At 48.5% G+C, this 23,022-nt stretch overlaps 2 protein-coding genes and 1 long non-coding RNA gene across 3 annotated transcripts; 1 reads left to right on the plus strand and 2 right to left on the minus strand.

The window, feature by feature from the left end:
• The first annotated feature begins 17,733 nt into the window (after positions 1 to 17,733).
• Positions 17,734 to 22,609, plus strand: LOC125545315 (uncharacterized). Its single transcript, XR_015598633.1, has 3 exons — positions 17,734 to 18,212; positions 21,414 to 21,747; positions 22,181 to 22,609. It is a non-coding gene; the product is annotated as an uncharacterized LOC125545315 (long non-coding RNA).
• LOC147980722 (uncharacterized) lies at positions 19,266 to 20,247 on the minus strand. Its single transcript, XM_087513501.1, has 2 exons — positions 19,714 to 20,247; positions 19,266 to 19,608 (listed from the first exon to the last, which is right to left on the minus strand). Exons 1-2 carry the CDS (start codon positions 20,245 to 20,247, stop codon positions 19,342 to 19,344), a joined length of 801 nt encoding a protein of 266 aa, XP_087369627.1. The 3' UTR covers positions 19,266 to 19,341.
• On the minus strand, positions 20,420 to 21,401 carry LOC147980723 (uncharacterized). The gene is made up of 2 exons (XM_087545760.1): positions 21,051 to 21,401; positions 20,420 to 20,977 (listed from the first exon to the last, which is right to left on the minus strand). Exons 1-2 carry the CDS (start codon positions 21,399 to 21,401, stop codon positions 20,420 to 20,422), a joined length of 909 nt encoding a protein of 302 aa, XP_087401886.1.
• Positions 22,610 to 23,022: the final 413 nt, after the last annotated feature.

Below are 23,022 nucleotides of genomic sequence, written 5' to 3' on the forward strand. Positions count from 1 at the left end.
ATCATATCCAGTCCAAAGAATTGTCTTTCACCGGTTTCTGACCAGTTCAAAGGTGTTCGACATCTTCGTCCATACAGAATCTCGAAGGGTGCTTTCTTAAGACTGGATTGGTAGGTATTGTTATAAGCAAACTCGGCAAAGGGAAGACATTTCTCCCAATCCATATCGAATGAGATAACGCAAGCTCTAAGCATGTCTTCGAGAATTTGGTTGACCCTTTCCACCTGACCACTTGATTGAGGGTGGAAAGAGGTACTGAAGGAAAGATGGGTGCCCATGGCAGTTTGGAAACTTTCCCAGAAATGAGAGGTGAAAAGACTGCCACGGTCTGAATTGATCTCTAGTGGAACACCATGGAGTGACACTATTCGGGAGATATATAAGTCAATGAGCTGACTAGCAGTGATACTCTCTCAAACAGGTAGGATGTGAGCCACTTTGGAGAGACGATCAATGACTACGAAGATAGCATTATTTCCTTTCTTGGTCCTGGGAAAGCCGGTGATGAAGTCCATACCAACTTTGTCCCATTTCCACTCGGGAATAGCTAAAGGTTGAAGGGTGCCAGCAGGTCTTTGATGCTCTGCCTTAATGCGACGACAAACGTCACAGTTGGCAATATACTGAGCGATTTCTCTCTTCATCCTAGTCCACTAGAACCTCTGGCGTAGGTCCTGATACATCTTTGTACTACTGGGATGAATCATGAGAGGGGATTCATGGGCCTCCTTAAGGATCAGTTGCTGCATCTGTTGACATTTGGGAACCACCAAACGGTTTCCAAAGTAAACAACACCTCGTTCATCCATAGAGAAACAGCCAGCAACTCCCTTGGAAATATTCTTCTTGATCCGGGAGATTCCCGTATCATGCTTCTGAGCCTCTATGATCTGATCCGTAAGGGTAGGTTTCACCACCAAGGTAGAAAGGGAACCATGAGGAGCTATGTGAAGGTTAAGCTTACATAATTCCTCATGGAGGGGTGGTTGACATTGTTGCAACATGAGGTTGTTGCAATATGATTTACGACTTAAAGCATCAGCCATGAAATTGGCTTTGCCTGGGGTGTAGGTGATTCCTAAGTTGTAATCCGAGATCAACTCCAACCAACGTCTCTGTCTAAGATTCAGATCCGGTTGGGTGAAGGTATACTTGAGACTCTGATGGTCAGTGTAGATTTCGCAACGGTTACCAAGAAGGTAATGTCGCCAAGTCTTAAGTGCATAGACTACGGCTGCATGCTCTAGATCATGTGTAGGATAATTTTCCTCATATGGATGCAACTATCGAGATGCATAGGCAATCACATGACGATCCTGCATAAGAATGCAACCTAGTCCTTGACGCGAAGCGTCGCAATAGATAACAAAGTCTTTAGTGAAATCCGGTGGCACAAGTATGGGCGCAGAAGTCAGGCGTCTTTTCAGTTCCTGAAAACTGTGCTCACATTGTGGGGTCCACTCAAACCTTTTATCTTTCTTGAGAAGTTCCGTGAGGGGTTTGGCCACTTTGGAGAAGTTTTCAACGAAGCGGCGACAATAACTGGCTAGACCAAGGAAACTCCTAACTTGTTTGACTGTTTCGGGTGGAGTCCAATCGAGAGCGGCTTTGACTCTCTCGGGATTGACAGCAATGCCCTTACCAGAGATCACGTGGCCCAGATAGGTCACTTCTGGCAACCAAAATTCACACTTGGAGAACTTGGCATAAAGGCGATGCTCTCTGAGTTTTTCTAACACAAGCCTAAGATGTTCGGCATGCTCTTCCTCGTTCTTCGAGTAAATAAGAATATCATCGAGGTAAACCACGACGAACTTATCTAAGTACTCCATGAAGATCGAGTTCATCAAGCGGGAGAAAGTAGCTGGAGCATTGGTTAGGCCGAAAGACATCACAGTGTACTCGTATTGACCATAACAAGTGACAAAGGCCGTTTTGGGGATGTCCCCATTTCTGATTTCGATTTGGTGGTAGCCTAACCTCAAATTCATCTTGGAAAAGACTGAGGATCCAGCGAGCTGATCATACAGGTCGTTGATCCTGGGGAGCGGATACTTGTTCTTTATCGTGACCAAATTAACGGGACGATAATCTACAACCATCCGATCCGTACCATCCTTCTTCTTGACGAAGAGGACAGGACAAGCCCAAGGAGAAGAAATGGGATGGATGAAACCCTTTTGCAAGGACTCATCAAGTTGTTTCTTAAGCTCGGCTAACTCCAAAGGTGCCATCTTGTATGGTCTCCTAGAGATTGGAACAGTTCCTGGGATAAGTTCTATGACAAACTCAACATCTCTGTCAGGTGGGACACCTGGCAGTTCTTCTAGAAAAACATCCAGGAAGTCACGGACTACCGGAATATCTTCAAGATCTGGAAGAGGGCTGGCATTAAGAGAATAGAGTTGACGCCTTGCAACTCTAGTAGAGACAGTGACTATTTTGCCAAATGGATGTGTAAGTTGAACAGATCTAGTGTAACAATCGATCTTGGCATGATGAGCTGTCATCCAGTCCATACCCAAGATGATGTTAATATCTGAAGACTTGAGAGATATCAAAGAAGCAAGGAATACCAGTCTGTCAATAAGGATTTCATTATCATGGCTTACCTTAGAGGTTTGCCATTTGGAACGAGGAGTCTGGATTATTAGTCGAGTTGGCATATCACAAAATGACATGTCGTGCAACCGAGCATAACCTTCGGATATGAAGGAGTGGGATGCTCCAGTATCGAACAGAACTGAAGCTGGGTGACAATTGACATGAAGCGTACCCAGTACAACGTCGGGATCATCTTGAGCTTCTGTAGCTGAGACATGGTGCACACATGCTCGTTCAATGGAGGCTGGCTTGGTACTGATCATCTTACCTGATGGCTTTTCACAGCCAACGGACCTCTCAGACTGGGGTGGAGTATAACTGGACTGAGGGCAGTCACGTGCGTAGTGTCCTGGTTCTCCGCAGGTGAAGCAAGTTCCTGAGGTAGGACGTGGACCTACTTTGGCAAGTGGTCCACTAATAGGCCTGGGTGGAGCACGTTGCTGAGCTGGGTGAGGCGCCACATCAGATGGCCTCGGTGCATATCCAGGTGGAAGAGCTGAGTTCAGAATCCAAATCCGTTGCTTCTGAGAGCCAGAGCGGGAGGAAGAACCCATATCACGGTTGCGCTTACGGGACTCCTTGTAAGTGAGCTGAGCTGTCTCTGCATTAGTGGCCTTGTTCACAAGAGCCTGGAAAGTATCACAATGATGTAGGTGGAGATCACGATGCAACTTAGGGTTGAGACCCTTCCGGAACCTAGCCTGCTTCTTAGCATCCGTGGACACTTCTTCTGTAGCATAGCAGGCGAGGTTTCCAAACTCTCTACTGTAAGCATCAACAGGCAGCTTACCCTGGGTAAAACTACAGAACTCTTCCCTCTTGCGGTCAATGAGAGCCTGAGGAATGTGGTGCTCTCGAAAAGCCTCGGTGAAATCCTTCCAGGTAGGAATCTGACCAGCTGGTAACATAGCCTCATAGCTCTGCCAGCAAATACTAGCAGGACCTTCCAGGTGATAGGTAGCATAGGTGACCTTGTCACCTTCAGCTACGTTCGCAGAATGCAACTTGTGAGTGATGCTTCCAAGCCAGTCATCTGCATCGAGTGGCTCAATGGAGTGATGGAAGGTGGGTGGTTTCAGACCAATGAAGTTGGTGATGGAAACCAACTTCTTATGCTGATGTGCGGTGTTCTGCTCAATCTGTGCCAGCAAGCGGTTAGTCTCACGCTTGTTCCTCTCGGATGCTAACAAGAACTCTGCCATCAAAGGCTAGTCAGGAGGATCCTCGTCCCTACCATCTCCGTGGTTCTTTCTATGAGCAAGTGAACCTCGGTTAGCAGACGACATCCTGGCACAGAAACCAAGGAAACAAGGATGGAATTAGCATCGACATAAGGATGCGGAATGTAATGCAAAAGCATTGGAAACTCTTGAAATCCTAGGACAATTCCGGCAGCATAACGGCTGTAAATGCTCAAAGGGATATTGAGACAGTCATTCGAGGAATAACATAATCAATCAGCATCATAATATCAAGGTTCTGGGTCAAACTGAGGACACACGAAAGTAGTAGAACTGAACAGAGACACAAATCCAACAATCCTAAGACTTTGCGGTTTAGTAACATGTCATCCTGAGAGATAGAGGAGAAGCCTAGGCCTTAACCCTCGTAGAAAAGAAGAGGCTGACTCAGAAAGAAGGACATGAGGTAAAGGAGTAGAAGAGCCTTACGTTCCCTTCCACAATCAATTCCCTTATATAACTAAAGCATTTCTATACTCAACTTTGACCAGTTTGGCTTGGTAATCCTACAGTCAGTCAGGTTCTGATACCAACGCTGTCGGGACCCCGATCCTAAGTCACACCGATCTAGCATGTAACACTTCATATCACTTTCCGGCCTCACTTACGGTATTCCCACAGGTGCCACCTTACCTGGCCCGGGACCATTTGCGCCTTTTGTCTCACGTATATGATAGTGTCGCTAGCATCCATATGACAGAGAACCCGGGCCGACATGACTAGTCGTGAACCCAAAGTGGCAGTAACTTACAGGGACAGGCATACATGAATCAACCTCGAGCATGTCGGTCAACAGTGTATGAATCCGGGCTGTAGCACTGGGCTAACAGGACTCCGGGAACCCGGGCTATAGCAGGCTAGGCAGTACTCCGGATGTCACCGCGTAACATTTCCCTGAAGGGACAGACACAGGAACAAAGTGAATCACATGCCGGCCAGTCAAGTGTTCCGGAGCAGTAGTGCTGGGCTAGCAGGACTCCGGTGAACCGGTCTGTAGCGGACTACTATGGCTCATGGAAGCACAAGACTACATTTCCCATAAGAGAGGCTACAAGGGATAAACAACTAGGTTGTTGGATCCCACACATAGCAATACACGTTACACGTACGCATAACATGCAAGTATGTGTTGTACAACATGGCATCACAACATAACTCAAACTCATATAGATAAAGGCCCAGAAGAGCCACATAGCATTCAATACAAACAAGGGTCTCACGACCCATCATTCAGAGCATACAAGCAATGGAAGCATTACATGTTTAAGTACAGACAACTACAAAAGGAAAAGACTAGGATGCCTGACTAAACACGACCCTCCCAAGGGTACAAGATCGTAGCTGGGATACAAGCTACTCGTCAAAGTCACTAGTGTAACCAACTGCAAAACATAAATAAGCAAACGTGAGTACAAAGGTACTCAGCAAGTCTTACATCAGAATTATCTACATATGCAACATTATCAACAAGGGGGTGGTGGAGTTAACAGCAGCAAGCCAGCTTTGACTCAGTGGCTAACCAATACTACAAGTATCAGAAACTTCTTTGAGGTGAGAAGATGCACACGAGTCCACATATTCACCATATCAATACTCCACTATGGATCCGTTCCCGTCTCCCTACGAGAAGGACATCCATAGCACTCACGCTTATCTTGCGGATTTTAGAGTATCCACTTCAAGTTGTCTATGTACTACATAAGTCCTCCAAGTTTCCATATCCGAGGAAAACAGCTATTCGAATAGATAATGTTGACCCTGCAGGGGTGTACTTCTTCACACACGCTCTCGCCACTTATTGCCCTGTACACGTCATGTACCTCGGCAACCTTCAAGCGGAAGCCGGGCGAGGGTGTCGGCCACAACCTGACTAACCACACAAGTCTCTCGTCCAGGTTTATCGCCTATTCGGGTTCCATCCGCAAGGAGATCCGGCCGGGGTGTCGCTCAAGGGCCCAAACGATGTGTGCAGGGTTCCCAAGCCCACCATCCGGGTGCCGCTTGGTACACCATGCCACGGTGCCTAGTCTGTCCCAAGCCCGTCCCGTCGGACACCACCAGGTACACAAGTAGCACTACCTACAAACGCCAGAAACTAGTTGCAACTCCTGGACAGAGATCAAGTGGATTAATAAGCCGAGAGGGGCCGGATAACCGGAACCCAATGTGTGGTAGTAACTGGACTTGGACAACATACACGGAACTCGGTGCTTAGGGACGGTTCCAATGAGACAACCCACCATGTACTCCTACATGGCCTCTCATCGCTACCTTTACCAAAACGTGTTCCACACTTAGCCTTTACCGGTAGGACATGTTCACCACTCCGATTCATTCCCGATGAATCAGACCTGACACAACTCTAAGCATAGCTAGCATAAATAAAACAAGCATGGATGAGTAGGCACATCAAGGCTCAAGCAACTCCTACTCATGCTAGTGGGTTTCAACTATTTACTGTGGCAATGACAAGTCATGCAGAGGAATGGGTTCAACTACCGCAGCAGAAAAGTAGCAGTTGAATCGTTGTTATCCTAATGCAGTATAAGGAGCAGGAGCGAGAGAGTAGGATTTATCGAAATTCTCAAGGGGGTTTGCTTGCCTGATAGAACGACGAAGGGGTACGGCTCCTCTGACAGGTCCTCGAGAACACCTTCCGGAGCGGAACCTATCGAGAAGAAACGGTGCCGGCAATCAATACACAAACAAATGCAACAATATGATGCATGACAATGGCATGTTCATATGCTAGTGTTTGGGCTAATGCAAGATGCTACCAAGTTGGTTGAAGCCCATTTGAATCCAAGATTCAAATGCAATTCAAAATGAAGCATTTAAAATGCCCATATTATGTTTTCACTTATACAACATGTATAAGTTGGTTTTTCATGCATGTAACTGGCATAAATGGATTCCTTGCATTTTTCTAATAATTTTTCATATATAATTTATTTCATTCTGAGCTACGGTTGAATTATTATGATTTTTTGAAGTTTAGGCAAAATTCTGGAATTTCCTAAGTTAAAATAATTCCAGAAAAAGAATAACTGTGCCAGCACTACGTCAGCATGACATAAGCGAGTCAACGGGGCTGAGCAAGTCAAACTGACCAGTGGGTCCCATTGGTCAGTGACCCGGTCAACTAACTAAGTTAGTTAGTCCTAACTAACTGGGCAGGGCCCACTAGTCAGTGACTGTAGTTGCTAACCTAGTTAGTTAATTAGTGCTAACTATAGTAGTTAGTCGGGCGGGGCCCGCAAGTCGGTGAGAGAGAGGGGGGAGGTCAAACTGGGCTGTGGGGTTAACCCACGTCGGTCAAACGTCAGCGGTCGCCAGCGTTTAGCCGCCGGCGAGTGCAAACACGGCGGTGCACTGCGGGTTTGGCCTACAGGGGGACATTTGGCACGCGGAGTGCAGCTACGGGATGCGGACGCTCGTCCGCATCCAGCCGTGGTGGTGGCGCGGCCGGGGAGCAGCCGGAGTGGCGCCGGCGACGACGAGTGCGGCGGCCGGAGTTCGGCCAGGTGCGCGCGGGGTGTTTTGGGGCACAGCAGGAGCTGCGAGCGGGTCCGCTCGACTCGCCAGAGTGCACTGAGTGCAACGGCGAGCTCGGCTGCGAGCTGCGGGGGCTGTGGCCACGACGGCGAGGGGCTGCGGCGGCGATGGCTTCGGCCGGGGTGGAGAAGGCGGGTACACGGCGCAACAAAGCACGAGGAGAGAGGGAAACGGCAGAGGAGCTCACGGCGAAGCTAACGGAGGGCTCGGCAGGCGCAGGGACAGCCGGTGGGCAGCGAATCGACGGTGAGGATCTTCAGTGGCCGACGAGGGGAACGGCGGTGCTTGTGGCATTTAGGGGCTTCCGACGCCGTGCGTCTCGTCGAGGAGGTGTAGCCCACAGCGGCGGAGCGCGTGGACACGACAGAGGGACGAGGGGGAGGCAGTGGCCGCGGCAACGACGAGCAGTGGCGTCGGCTGCGCTCGGGTGCGGGCGAGAGAGGGTGACAGAGGAGAGGAGAAGCACGGGGAGAGTGAGAGGGGGGTCGGGGAGACTGCGTGGCATCTCCAGGGGCGTCTAGAGGGAGGCGGCAAGCAGGAGGTGGCCGGGCGTGCGCCGGCGTGCGTCGGCCACGCGCTCGGCGTCCTCCTGGCGCGGTGGAGAAGACGACTGGCAGGGCCAGCTGGATGGGCCGGCCAGCTGGGCCGCCAGTGCCAGGCCTCAGGTAAGCCTTTTCCCTTTTTTGTTTTCTTTTCTATTTTTCCGGCATTTGTTCTGATTTAGTAAAATACCAAATCATTTTATTTTCTTCTGACAATTTTGTGCAGGGACCTAAGGGGTTATTCCAAAGCCCCTCAGCAACAATCAGAATTTTTGGACATATATAAAATATATCACATATATATCCAAGGCAAATAATTATTGTATTAATTCCAAAAGGCCAAAATAAATATTTATGGGCTCCTAAAATTATTGGTTTGAATTTTTACCTCTGACCAATATTTTCAGAGAGCAACATGAACATTTTCTTGGTCCTTTTTGGAGCACTTTTTATCTGGGTCATTTCCACAAATGAGTTCTGAGGGTTTCACAAATCCCCATTTCAAATTTAAATGGAATTTAAACATGATGCACAAATGACTAGCTAGTCTAGGTCATACTAGAACTAGGGATGTGACAGGAGTAACCCACAACAAGACCGCCGGGCACGTTCCGAGCAAGCGTAGCAATGCGGCCCCAACCCCAGCCCTCGCGAACTTGCGAAACTAGTGTTGCGCGTACATAACTACGCTCTGGAAATACCATGGGAAAAAGGGGAGGGGCACAATCACGGTACGCCCGAAACACGGCTTAAACCGCACTAAGGGCTGCCGACTTTTTCATTTTCTCTTACTTTCAAGACTCCACTCTTCGGAAGGCATGTCCGGCAGTACAATTGCCGCACAAACGATACAACAACCAGGGGAGCAGAAAGCTACGCCGCACTACGGAACTATAAGGTGGTCTCTATAACGAGCAGTATACCTGTTTCGCATAACATTCCGCAGCTCGCCCCTGGAAAGGACATATTTGATAGTCCCATCTTTTGCTTATCGCACTATTTGTATCGTCCTGCTTTGATCGCAGCCTTTTTAAATAAACAATGCATAGCTTCCGTCTATTATTGCATTACTCTTTTTTACGAATATATGTTCATTAATGACATGTTGCACCCGTACACTTTGGTACGGCCAATACGCCAGGGGCTTAAGTACCCCACAACACGGTGTGAGAAGTCCGAACACTTCCACAAGTGCGGCACCCCGAACTTATAGCATTATATGCATCGGCTCCGAATCATGTCTTGGGTCAATAGTTGGGTTTGCCCGGCTCCTATGTTTTGGTACCTTACATTCCATTATATCGGCTAAGGTAGCACTAGGAGAACTACTGCGATTGTGCCCCAGTTGAGCTGGGCTAAGCACCTCAGTAGAGAAAGCTAAAACTGACCTCATGATGAGGCGAGAGCTGGTCGCTGTTCGAGAGGTTTTCGAGTCCCTAAAGACTTATGCCGCTTAGAGCGAGGAGTCAGCTTTGTCCGGCCTAGGCGTGGATAGCGCCCCGAACTCGGTCTTCCGAACACTAGGGGCTTTGCCGAAATTTAAAATTATAGAATTCTATGCCTAAGTGAGAGTGTCCAAGCATTATAGTCCGATTGCCTTGTTCGTTGTGTTGAGCGCCTCCCTCGAAGGACCCAAGAATGGGAAAAAGAGCGCTCATGTTTATCCCGAACACCCCAGCACTCGTGCCATGGGGGCAGAAGCCGACGACTCGTCATCTCCCAAATTTGATAAACAGCCGCACAAAAGGTAATATTTTAAATTCAAAAAGCATTGCTTAGCGCACATGAACAAGTTTTCAGCGCACAGGACAAAACGAGCGAGTTTACTGAAAAATTACATCCATGGAACATTCATCCGCCACAAGGCGGGCACCCTTCAGAACGCCCTCATAATACATCTCGGGCTTGCGATGCTCCTTGCCCGGCGGTGGCCCGTCCTTCACAAGCTTCTCAGCATCCAGCTTGCCCTAGTGCACCTTCGCACGGGCAAGCGCCCTACGGGCATCCTCGATGCATACGGAGCACTTGATGACTTCGAGCCTTGGACAGGCCTCCACCAGCCGCCTCACTAGCCCGAAGTAGCTCCCAGGCATGAGGCCCTTCATGGCCTGTTCGGCCACCTTATGGAGCTCGACCAGCTATTTCAGCTGGTCGCTTAAGGGCACCGGGTGTTCGGCCTCAGCATACTGAGACCAGAACACCTTCTCCGTCGAGCTTCCCTCCTCGGCTCGGTAGAAGGCGGCGGCATCCGACACGCTACGGGGCAAGTCTGCGAATGCTCCTGGAGAGCTCCGGATTCGGATAAGTAACAAGTAATTCACTTTTACGTGCTTGCTTTGCATAAAGAATGCCTTACCCGCCGCTATCTTTTTTATTGCCTCAACCTCCTGGAGGGCCTTCTGGGCTTCGGCCTTGGCAGACTTGGCATCTTCAATGGCCCCGCGAGCTCAGACTCTCGCGTCTTCGAGTCAAGCTCCAAACTCTTGTTTTTTCATGAGAGCCCGGAGCTCTTGCCGCACCTTGCCAACCTGTGTCTCATGCTTCTCCCGCTCGGTGCGCTCCATGGCCGCCCTCTTCTCGGCCTCGGACAGCGCTTGCTTAAGGGTCGCCACCTCAGTTGTGGCCCCTACAATAGCCGCGTTAATCCTGTCACTTTTTGCAATTACACCTTTAACATATTTCAATAAGGTAATTCTTACCTTCCTTCTCCTCGAGCTGCTGCTTGGCTAGGCTGAGCTCTTGCTCGGACCGCTCGAGGTTCTGCTTCAGCGTGCCCACCACCGTTGTCAGTGCGCCGGATGCTAGCAGCGAAGCCTGCATACGCATATTGACTTACTTTTGTTAGACTCCTGCGAATGTTATTAGATCCTCTATTCGGCTTTTCTTTCCGAACGCCGAACAGAGCATCAGGGGCTACTGTCTATGCGGTAATAGTTTTACATATTCCTTACTTACCTCAAAGACTGTTAGAAGGCTGGCACAGGCTTCAGTCAGTCCGCTCTTGGCGGACTGAACCTTCTGGATCACCGCACTCATAATAGTGCGGTGCTCCTCGTCGATGGAGGCGCCGTTAAGCACCTCCAGCAAATTGTCTGGTGCCTCCGGTTGGACGGAGGTCACCGGCTCGGTAGGCTTGCTCCTCTTGGAAGGAGGCTGCCTACCGGAGTCCGGAACCGTTGAAGGTTCCGGCGCGGTGTCCGGCTCAAAGCCGGACTTAGAGCCCTTGGGGGTTCTATCCCCTTCACGCCTGGAGTCCGGGAGGTCGCCTTGCGGCGCCTCTAGGACCACCTCCTCCTGGCTTGGAACCTTTGGGACGCCACCTCGGCGTCGTCCATAGGGTGGGGGAGGTAGCCACCGGAAGCGAATTCACATCCGATGAATCCAGGGAGCCGCTCGATGACTCGTCGAGCCCGGCCTTGGGCGGACTGCATAGACATGTTCGACGTAAGGAAAAGTTGTGCAATGGGGGAATACTATGAATCACTCTGGTATCCGGATACTTACGATCTCGCCAGGGGCTTGGCCCTGTGCGGCCACTCCTCTTCGCCGTCGTTGGCGTTGGTGGAGTAGTCCGGAGGAGGGGTCTTCCCCCTCTTGGAGCCTTCGGCCTCCCTAGTTGGGGCGGCCTTCCATTTCTTCCCTCCCCCCGTTGGAGGGGGAGAGGTCTCTTCTTCCTCCTCCTCGTCTTCATGGGAGGAGTGCGCCTTGGAGTCGTCGGATGATGAATCCGACACCTCCTGGCGCCGGGCACTCTTTCGAGTCCCCGTGGCCTTCTTCTTGGCCTTCTTCTCCGGCACCACGTAGGGTGCCGGAACCAGCAGCTTCGCCAAGCGAGCGTCCGCTGGGCCTTCGGGCAAAGGAGCCGGACAGTTGATCTGTCCGGACGTCTCCTGCCAATCCTGTCAAAGGTAATGGAGCTTAGATCCCGCATGGAGTCAAACTATGAAAGACTAATACCCTATAAAGGTAAAAACATCTTACCGCACAAGCGTGACCCTGCGTGCTGAATCCGCGATCCTCGGTAGCGGATGTGGGGGCCTCGGCGCCCTTGAAAAGCACCTTCCAGGCATCTTCGTACATCATGTCGAAGAGCCTGCTCAGAGTTCGGTGCCGCACCGGGTCGAACTCCCACAGGTTGAAAGCCCGTTGTTGACATGGGAGGATCCGGCGGATGAGCATAACCTGGACTACGTTGACAAGTTTGAGCTTCTTGTCCATCAGGGTTTGGACGCATGTTTGGAGTCCGGTCAACTCTCCTTTTTTACCCCACGACAGGCCTGTCTCTTTCCAGGAGGCGAGCCGCGTAGGGGGTCCGGATCAGGACTCGGGGGCTGCGACCCATTCAGGGTCGCGTGGCTCGGTGATGTAAAACCACCCTCATTGCCACCCCTTTAGGGACTCCACGAAGGAGCCCTCGAGCCATAGGACGTTGGGCATCTTGCCCACCATGGCGCCTCCGCACTCCGCCTGGGTGCCGCGCACCACCTTCGGCTTGACATTGAAAGTCTTGAGCCATAGGCCAAAATGGGGGCGGATGCGGAAGAAAGCCTCGCACACGACGATAAACGCCGAGATGTTGAGGACAAAGTTCGGGGCCAGATCATGGAAATCCAGGCCATAGTAGAACATGAGCCCCCAGACAAATGGGTGGAGAGGGAAGCCCAGTCCGCGGAGGAAATGGGGGAGGAACACCACCCTCTCATGAGGCCTAGGGGTGGGGATGAGTTGCCCCTCTTCAAGAAGCCGGTGCTCAATGTCGTTAGACAAGTATCCGTCCTTCCTCAGTTTTTTGACGTGTCCCTCCGTGATGGAGGAGACCATCCACTTGCCTCCCGCTCCGGACATGGCTGGAGAAGGTTGAGGTGGGGTGTGCGGACTTGGGCGCTGGAGCTCGAGTGCGCGGAAATGGATAGGCAAAGGAGGAAGAAGGCATGGATGAAAAGGTGGATCCTTATCCCCTTATATGGGTGGACGCGACTATGCGTCCCCACCAGCCTGGCAAAACTCGCTTATCTCCCAAGCGCCGTAATCAATGGCGCGGTTGGGTTACCCACGCCCGTATCGATGAGAATCCTGGAATAAGGGGACACGATCTCTGCTTTGACAAGGCATGCCAAAGAAACCGCCTCGCTAAACGCGCTGAGGTGGGACAGTAAAACGATTCGAATAAAGACTTGGCCATGGTGTGATGTCACGCTACGGAATACGTGAGCAGATTAGATTTGTGTAAATATTATTCTCACTATGGCAACATGTGGAAACTTATTTTGCAGAGCCGGACACTACCTTTATGTTCAAAATCTTCTATGAAGTACTTGGAGAAGGAACCCGCCTTGCAATGTCGAAGACAATCTGCGCGCCGGACTCGTCGTCATTGAAGCCTGGTTCAGGGGCTATTGAAGGAGTCCTGGACTAGGGGGTGTCCGGATAGCCGGACTATACCTTCGGACGGACTCCTAGACTATGAAGATACAAGATTGAAGACTTCGTCCTGTGTCCGGAAGGGGCTTTCCTTGGCGTGGAAGGCAAGCTTGGCGATACGGATATGTAGATCTCCTACCATTGTAACCGACTCTGTGTAACCCTAGCCCTCTCCGGTGTCTATATAAACCGAAGGGTTTTAGTCCGTAGGACGAAAAACAATCATACCATAGGCTAGCTTCTAGGGTTTAGCCTCCTTGATCTCGTGGTAGATCTACTCTTGTACTACCCATATCATCAATATTAATCAAGCAGGACGTAGAGTTTTACCTCCATCAAGAGGGCCCAAATCTGGGTAAAACATTGTGTCCCCTGCCTCCTGTTACCATCCACCTAGACGCACAGTTCGGGACCCCCTACCCGAGATCCGCGGGTTTTGACACCGACAGGCATCCTCTTTGCACTCGAAGTAGTCATCATAGCCGACCACTCCCTCTCTAATACGGTTGAAAACATGCCTACTCATACGGAACCGGCGGCGGAATTTGTGATGTTTGAACAACCGGTTTGTTGTATCAAAGTAGTCCTTCCAGAGAAGGAAATGCCCGCTCTCTCGGATACGATTCAACGCCGGAAGGTGGCCCGGAATGGAGCCACGGAACAACGGCCGCTGGTTGTTGAGGTGGTGATGGACCAACACGGCAGCCAATATCTCCTCCTCCTCCTCGTCGGACGACGAATCGTCGGAGTCACAAAGAAAATTGTGGAAAAAGAATTCGTCGGCGGAGTCCATTTTCGTACCTTGGCAAACTGTCGAACAGCTTGCGGGCGTCGAAGAAGGAGACGACCGGCGAGGGGAGACGCGGCGCCCACAGACCAGCTAGATGCCCTGCCGGCGTCCGACGAGTGTGACGGCGTCCGACGAGCGTGCCGGTCGGATGTGGCGGGGGCGGCGAGGGTGGCGAGGCGTGTTCTTGGTCGCGGGCGGCTGTGCGGTGGGGGAAGCGGTGGCGGGAACCAGTTTGCTCCCCGGCGGCGAGCGACTGGGGGCAGGGGCGGCGTGCTGGGCGGATGTGGAGGCGGCGGCAGCTGGAAGAGTCGCCGACAAAAATGGGTGGCGGCGTCAGTGATGGAGGAGGCGGGGCGAGGGTTGCTTGTTGGCCGGGGGGTGAGAGGGGAGGCCAATGTGCCACAGATCAGCGGGCCCGGGAACATGAGTAGGCGAGCGCGCGCGTATCCGTCGCGTGTCCGCGCTGACGCAAATCAGGCTAAAAAATAGGCCGGAAATGGGTCGTCCGCGGACGAAAAACGGACGCGCGTCCGTTTGGGCCGGCGCGTTGGGTCGCCTTTTCTGTCCGCGCCGATCCAAACGGACGTCACGGATAAAATGGATCGCCTCATTGGAGTTACTCTTACATGCAATCGAGAGGAAACCAGACAAGTTCAAACTAAATTACGCGAGTTACCAGATGGAGATGGTGGCCTTGTACGCGCGGCCTCTCCCAGGCCGGCGTCACTTCCATCGCCGTTCAGTCTGTTGCCATCACCACTGGAGTCGTTGTTGTCATCCTTCCAGAGGCGGAAGAGCTCGTAGGGTCTGCAACAATCCTAACTAGTCGCCGCCCTACGGCTCACGGTGCAGTCGGCTTCCTTTGCCGCGGACGCCGTCTCCGTTCACCTGCCCTTGGCCTTGCCCTTCCACCGAGGAGAAGAGCAGTGCGCAGGGACTCGGCTAACCCGATTTGATGAGCTGGTCAGTGACTGGGCTGTCCGCTCGCGCGTTTGTGGACGATTTGGGGTGCCCGGCCATAGATGCTTTTACTCTTGCTAATGATTACACTATCATCAAGAAACTTTCCATCAAAAAATCGCCAACACAAGGATAAAGCCATTTGTTTGTGAACACAAGCCGTACACAGTTAAAAAAATGCACAAGGCCAATCGGGTGGTGCTACTGAAAGTCTGAAACACTATAGAAATTACAACGTTTATCAGGATAACGAGCAGTCCGATGCCCCTAATTAATACTCCACTAGCTATGGCAACAACTGGAATTTTTCGGAGGGACGCTCTTGTAGATAAGTATGCTGACAAGACATGATAATAGGAGCCAGCACAGTTCGATCACGAAAATCGTTCTAAGACTCGCCGGATCGAGCTTGACCAGCTTGTAATCCACGTAGATGATAAGGGCGACGCTGTAGCAGAACATAAGCCCGTGGATCCACTTGTTGAGTTCCTCGTAGGGCTCCGTCGTTGTCACGGCGACGAAATCGCCGTCGTCGGCGCCAGTCCTTTCCGGAGAGAAGCACTTGTAGGTGACTATGATGCTACAAAAGTATAATAGGAACCCGCACATATTGGCCACTGCGAACGTTCCAGGATTCTCCGTATCGAACTTGACCAGCATGTAATGTAAGTACATGACATACACGAAAACGTTGAAGTACATATACCGGCGGAACCACTTGTCCTGTTTCAAATAGGGCACCGTCGACGTCGGTGTCATGGCGACGTAATCGCCGGCATCGGGGTTCTCCATGTCGGCGCCCATCCTTCCTGTCCGATGCTTTGCAAGGCGGCTAGTGTAGCAGATCGCTTCTGTAGGTGTAGGGTTGGATAACCCTTGGACTTTGGCTATATATACCGGGATGCTTGGGCAGCTGATTTTTAGGAGTTTGTTTTCGTTTGTTGCAATTCGCAAGCACGTAAAAGGACGTGGTTGTTACGGGAAAATCTGGACTTACACGCTAATACGAGTACTATGTTCTGATTTGTCAAAGAAGACACGACTCCACGGCGCACAAGGTAACTCAATACACATTTGTGATGCCTAACATTCATGCATTAAGATTGGATGATTTTTTAGGGTAACTAAGATTGGATGATTTGCCATGTTTAACTTGGTGATAAGATGACTTGCTCCACTTTAGCTAGGGTTAGATTATTTGCCCTATTTTTCTTTAATTTTTGGATCATTTGCCCCGATCCGTATTCTAATAAAAACTTAACTATTTTAATTCAGAAAACAGATATGGAAAGACTTTTTTCCCTTTGGCAGTTTTGCAATTTGTCGGCCCATAATCTTCTCTCTACCTGGTTCCACCGACCCATCAATCTTCACCTCCATCCTTCATTCCCTGCGGCTCGTCCTGCTCGGCTACTGTTATAGAACCACTGAAGTGATAAACCTGTTGTATTGGCTCTCCTCCCTTTAACTCTCCTCTAAGGAAAGGTGGTTAGGATTTCTACCTCCCGTCAGCAACGCCGCCGATCTACCACGTCTCCTGTTACCTTAAGGCCATGGGTGCATGGTGGAGCCCGGCGCTTGCTGGCGTAAGGGTTCCATTTTCAAGTGTTTCTTCAAGTTTTGTTAGAGTTCGTCTCCTGCTCGGAAAGATGAGACGACGACTTCTTGAAGATGGAATAAGGTTCTCCTCGTCTAGCCCCCGTCCCGATGGTGCATCTATCATCGTCGAAGGGCGTGTGAAGGTGTGTCTCTGGCGGATCTCACAGGATTCGTTCGGCGGTTGTCTTTTGGTGGATTTGGTCGGATCTGGTGTTTGTTCGTCTTTGTTCATTTGTCTTCAGGTTGGATCCTTCCGATCTTAGCTTCTCTTCATCAGCGGCGGTTGCTATCCTGGTGCGTTAGTTCTATGGGGCTTAGCACACGACTTCCTGACTGTCTACTACAACAAGTTGTGTCCGGCTCCGACGAGGAAGGGACGATGACGGCGGCGCACCTTCGACTCGCTTTAGTGCTTATAGTCGCCGCTATGTGGTCTAGGAATCTGGATGTAATTTTTTATTATTTTCAATGTCCATTGTACTGCCATGAAGATAAATATATTGAAAGTTTTTTTTAAGTGACAAACCAGCTGGAAACAAAGCCGCTTGCAGCTCGGCTCCCGCTGCTGATCGGAAGCCCAGCGGCTCCGGCTTTTGCTCGATGGCCCAGGGGCTTTTGCTCGGCTCCCGCTGCTGCTCAGTGGACCAGGTGCTTTTTTTATTTTTAGATAAAAGGCGAGAGCTCGATTTTATAGATAAAGCCACCAGACAGAGTCACAACCACCAGAAGGGAACCACATAAGTTTAACACAGTACGACTAGAAAGTATGGGTACAAGGCATTCAGCCCATCATGGCACGCAGGCCAGCCAAACGAGCAATCGAAACACTAAGGCGTTGTTTGGATAGCGGTGATTAGCGTTAGGATTATAGAAGACGAGTTTTTAGCTGATTTTTAGGAAACCCCGTTTTACGTTACGTTTTGTAAATAACGAGTTTATAGAAAGTTACGTTTGGATAGGAAAACAGAAAAACTGGTCGGTCATGTACCTTGTTTGGATACCCTCCTTTTCTCCTCCCATGACTCACTCTCACTTTCCCCAAATCAGCCACAATGGCGTCTTCCAAGTCTGTCGTCCTGCTGGTCCCCTCCGATTCCTCCTCCGCTCGCTGACACCGGTACTCCCCTGCTCTCGGCCGTGGATAAATCCGCGTGAGGACGTCGGCTAGTGCGCGCCTCCGGCCACGCCGGTTGCTGCTGGACTCCCCAACGCCGCTGCCCGCCTCCCCTCCCCTGGACGGCTAGGTCGCTAAGGCCTACTGTGCTTCGTCGGCCGTCAGCCAGCTCTATCCGTCGAGCAGTGCTGCTTCAGCTCAACGCACATGCCTGCCTCCCTAGAATGCCGGCGGTGCAGGCTGCACTATAACCAGCCCGTTTTACCACTAGATCTGTGGGGCGCCGGCGGCAGCAGGCAGCTGTAGCCCCCGCTCCCTGACCAACATGACCATGAGTAACAGCGGATGCAGAGGACAAGCTCGAGGATGGCGATTCAGAGGAGCAGGTATGTTTGATTTTTCTTTTTGCAAACTCTGTAGTTAACATGGTCTACCATGCACTTGCAGAGAGGAGCTATAATTATCTTTCTTTCATGGTCTGTATCATGCACTTGCCGACAGAAAAATACTTCATAAGTAACAGGCCTTAACAATTAGCTACATATACTGGAATTTGTATAATGGAACTTTGGAGGAGAGTGCTACTGTAGAAAGCAAAGTTAGAACTGGCAAGGTTCATGGTCTTTCTAAAAACAAGAAGTTTCAGGTGCGTTTGTAGCACTGAAAGCTGTCAAGCTTTGCACTTGGTACATTGTAGAATCTGGTGCGTAGGTAGAATCTAGTGCGTTTGTAGCACTGAAAGCTGTCAAGCTTTACATAAGAACACACCCATTTGAATAAAGTAGTTTATTTGTTGCTTCATTTGCTGAATAGATTGGTGAAAAATAACATTTCATCATGTAGCCGTAGATAGAGAGAGGGAGAGAGAGAGTTCATAAGCCTATAAAAGAATGGGGAGTTCATGAACATATAAAGAAATTTAAAGTTCTAACAATAATTATTCAAATACATCTCTAATTAAAGATGGAAATCAAATATTACGGCGTTTAATCATCTTGTTGTTGTCGGTTCACACGTCGTTGATGATTAGTCCACAATTGTTGAGCGATGCCAGCACGAACTCTCTCACCAGCAACTCGATCATCTTCTCTTGCTTGCCCACGAACTTGTTGATCACCATGGTCAACATTTTCTTGTGTTTCCCCATGCTCATAAAGCTCAAACAACTCATCAGGCTCATTAACCTTCCTTATGAAGTTGTGGATGATGCAACAAGCCATAACAATTTTAACTTGGGTTCTATATGGATAAGGAATTCCTCCTTTCCTACTTAGAATTGGAAAACGAGCTTTCAGAACACCAAAGGTTCGTTCCACAACGTTCCGCAGCTGTGCATGCACATGGTTGAACAAATCCTTCTCACCAGTATATCTCCGATTACATCCACGAAAAGAAGCAATATGATAGTGATCTCCGCGATATGGGGCAATAAATTTTGGAGTATTTGCATAGCCTGAATCAACAAGATAAAATTTGCCTGCACATGAGGTTTCATAGCACAGTCAGAATTTTTATTTATATTATAGATACACAAATAATTAATATATTTATAATTTTACCTTCAGGAACAACCAAACCCCCACTAGTAACAGCCCATCTTAGAACAGCTTGATCCGATGCAGAACCCTCCCATCCAGCAGCGACATAAGAGAATGTCATGTCAAATGACACTGCTGCCATTACATTTTGAGACGGATAACCATGCCTATTTCTGTAAGGAGTTTGCTTATCAAGCCTGATTTTCGCCTCAATGTGTGTCCCGTCAATTGCTCCTAGGCAGTTCTGGTGGGATTTTTTTTAGTCAAATAAGGATGTTCACATGTTGTGGACATTGTACTTATGAAAATCATATGTAAAAGGAGTATATTCTTCAAATAGAAATTATACCTTGAAATATGGGTAGAACCTTGCATCACCCAATATTTTGGATGGGACTTGATTGCTTGGATCTGTTATGCAAACATCACGCAAACCATTTATGGCGTCTAAAACTTTGTTGAAGTGTCGGCTGATTGGTTCGCCAGAATGCTGATATCTATCTTGCATGACACGGTTTCTAACATTGTGACCAATTGTATGTAAAAACATGAGTAGTTGTTCATCCACTGTCATTCGATTTGTATCCTTAAGTAACTTTCTCTCGCACAAAGCATCCCGCAACAAGAAGAATGTGTGCTTCTCAAGACGAATTAGTTCATAAAATCTAACTGGATGTCCCTCTAACAGCTCTATTGTTTTCTGAGCACCAGTTAATATAGAGGTGTTACGAGTTGTTTTGAATAACCTTGTAAACAACACATCACGAAACAAGGACACTGCAGAAATGTTGTTAATAAGCACTTGCTCAGAGTCAGAAAGTTCATCATCTGGCACATCCAAGCTGTTCATAGTTCCCTGCACAATATACACTATTGATATCATCTCAGGATATTTGTTAAATATATCAGTGCTGAACCATCAAATGAACAATATAAAATTGAAAAAGAATGTTCATTATTTCACACAAGCTGATAAAACATAATGGAAATTGTTTTTTGAATCTACGACAACGACTGAAATAAAATACTATGGTCAATGGTGTATTACAAAAATTCTAAGGATCAAGAATCCAAAGCTTCCGCGTCTCATCATCCATCTCAATGAATATGGCCCGTTTATCACCATCTGTAAATGCCTTGACCGCTTTTAGTTTCTCTTTGGGATCTAGATTACTCATACTATTTAATATTGCCATACATGATTTAACCGAGTAAGCTTCATTTTGTTGTGCTACTGTTTTCTTCGCTTCAGCAATGCTAAGTGATGCATCTGCAAGGCGGTCAATTGCTGATATGGCATCGTCGGCTGTCCGTTTTTGCCCTCTTCCAGTTTCTTTTGATCCACTTCCAGTGGACTTCTTTTTTTCTTGCTCAATGGTAGTTGACTTCTTCATGAAGACACCAGGGGAAGTATTGTTTTCATCAGAATCAATCTCATGAACTTCAACATCCATATTGAGATCAATCTGTGAAGATTTGCTTGTACATGCAGCATCTTTTCCTTTGTTAGATACAGCACCAGCTCCAGATGCTGTTGAAGTAGCACATATGGCTTGAAGATCTACCCAACTAGGCCACACCTTATCTCGATATTCCTGTAGTGACTTATCCTTCTGCAAGTTGTTTAGTTTTTGGTTAATACTATGATATGAGAACTTCATATGGATTCTACTCGCAAATCCTTGCCTTAATTAGTTCTTCCCAAATTTCTTCTGAAGCTTTTATCATTTTATCATCATCGTCCCAACCAAATCCTGTGAGTTTTAGAAGTCTGTCCATGGTACTGTAGCAACTCCTGTAGTACTTATGACGATTTTTCAGTTGTTGTAATTCAAGTTTCTCTACCCTTGAATCGTTGAATTGTCCTAAGATATCACGCCATGCTTTCTTTGTGTAACCTGTTCCTTCTTTTCCTCCCTGTAGACTTTGATCTTTCAATATATTGAGTAGTATTTTGTCCTCTGAAGATTTCCATACATGGCGCTTAGCTTTATCTATGTTTTCCTTCCTAATTATTTTGTCCTTCTCATCATCCATATTTTTCTACAGGGAGATACAAGAAGAAATAATGCAAGATGAGTCATTTTGTTCATTACGATAAATCTACGAAGTGGAAGAAAATGAGCATGCCTCTAATATTTCGATCTTTTGAGGGGTAATCCTGTGGTCGTTGTACACAAATGGGAGTCTAGGAGTGAACTAATCTTTTGTTCAAAGTGTGACTGGACACTTCAATTTTTGTCGCATGTTCGCCTAATGGGATGTTCCCTGACCAGTTACTTTGCTGGGTTGCAGCCAAGATCTCAAGCATGAAGTTCATTTACTATAAAGCTGGGCTAGGTTTCCCCACTTATTGCCGCAACTTCACATTGGACATCACAAGGTACTCTGATCTTCATTTGCTTACTTCATAGCTCTTACCATACACTATATAATATGGATAGATATGATTGATACTTATGCAAAATTATCCTTATACTATGATTTAAACTGTATCCTTCTCATGAAAAACTAACTACTGCACTTGGATATATATACTGATTGACAATATTATTGTGGTTCGGTGTTGGATTATTTTAATATGTATGTAGAGCACCCTGATTCTCGTATGTACCATAAATTCATATTTAGGAATTACCAGGTTATTGGATCTTGTATAATCTAGGAATTGCCTAAATAAAATTATCAGGGGTTGTATGGAAAATAGGGTTCGCTGCCAATAGAATTAATTCAATGAACAGTAGCATGAACGTATTTACAAAAACAATTCGTATTGCAGAATTTTGTAACTCTAGATGGTTTATCTTACCGTGTAGGATGGGTGAAGCCACGAATCCTGATTGAAGACCGGAAGATGATGATGATAACAAGAGCTCGATGGAGGTGTGCAGTCCTATTGAAGATGGCCAAGTTCAGATCCAAAGGCGATGTATTCCATCCAGTGCCTGTGGCCGGGGATCGCATCCAGCATGTGCGATCTGTGTGGAGAACGCACCCTGCGGCCAACAAAATCCTGTTATATAGGCAATGGAAAAAGGCGGGAGGTGAGTCGCAGAAAGAAAAATTGGCGCCAATGTGGTTGTTCAGGAAAGGGCGGAGGCGGAGATGGACAGTTGCGATCTGTATTTGTTAATCGCGTTTGTGGAAAAACGACTAATACTCGTTTTCCCACAAACCTGGAATTCTGGGCCTTTGTGAAACGAGTTTCCTATATGCATGGGTTAGTTGGAGGAGCCAAACAAGATTTTGTACAGTTAGGCCGTTTTTCTGGCTTATGGAGATCCCGATCTGTATGTTCCCCTTATCCAAACAACGCCTAAGAGACCGTCCTCCTGGACCGCCGCAGTAGAGAAGAAGCCGTAGATTTCATTTTGGATAGCATATTGTCGAACGCCTCAAGGTCCCCATCCTTAGTCAATGATCTCCACTGCTGCAAAAAGACATTAGCTTTAAATAAGCAACTCACAGGGTTAGCCGGGAAAATATGTTCAATAGTGAACTTGTTTCTAATAGTCCAAAGCGCCCAACAGATCGCTGCCCAGCCCACCATGAAAACCCGCTTAGACCGGCCTGCTAGAGAATTGATACATCGCCAAAGATCCGCAAAAGAGGAAGGGTTCCAAGAAACATGAAGCCAAAGTCTAATGCAACTCCAAAT

Source organism: Triticum urartu, chromosome 3A (assembly GCF_056163025.1).
Source record: "Triticum urartu cultivar PI428250 chromosome 3A, HENAU_Tu73, whole genome shotgun sequence".
NCBI classification, from domain to species: domain Eukaryota; kingdom Viridiplantae; phylum Streptophyta; class Magnoliopsida; order Poales; family Poaceae; genus Triticum; species Triticum urartu.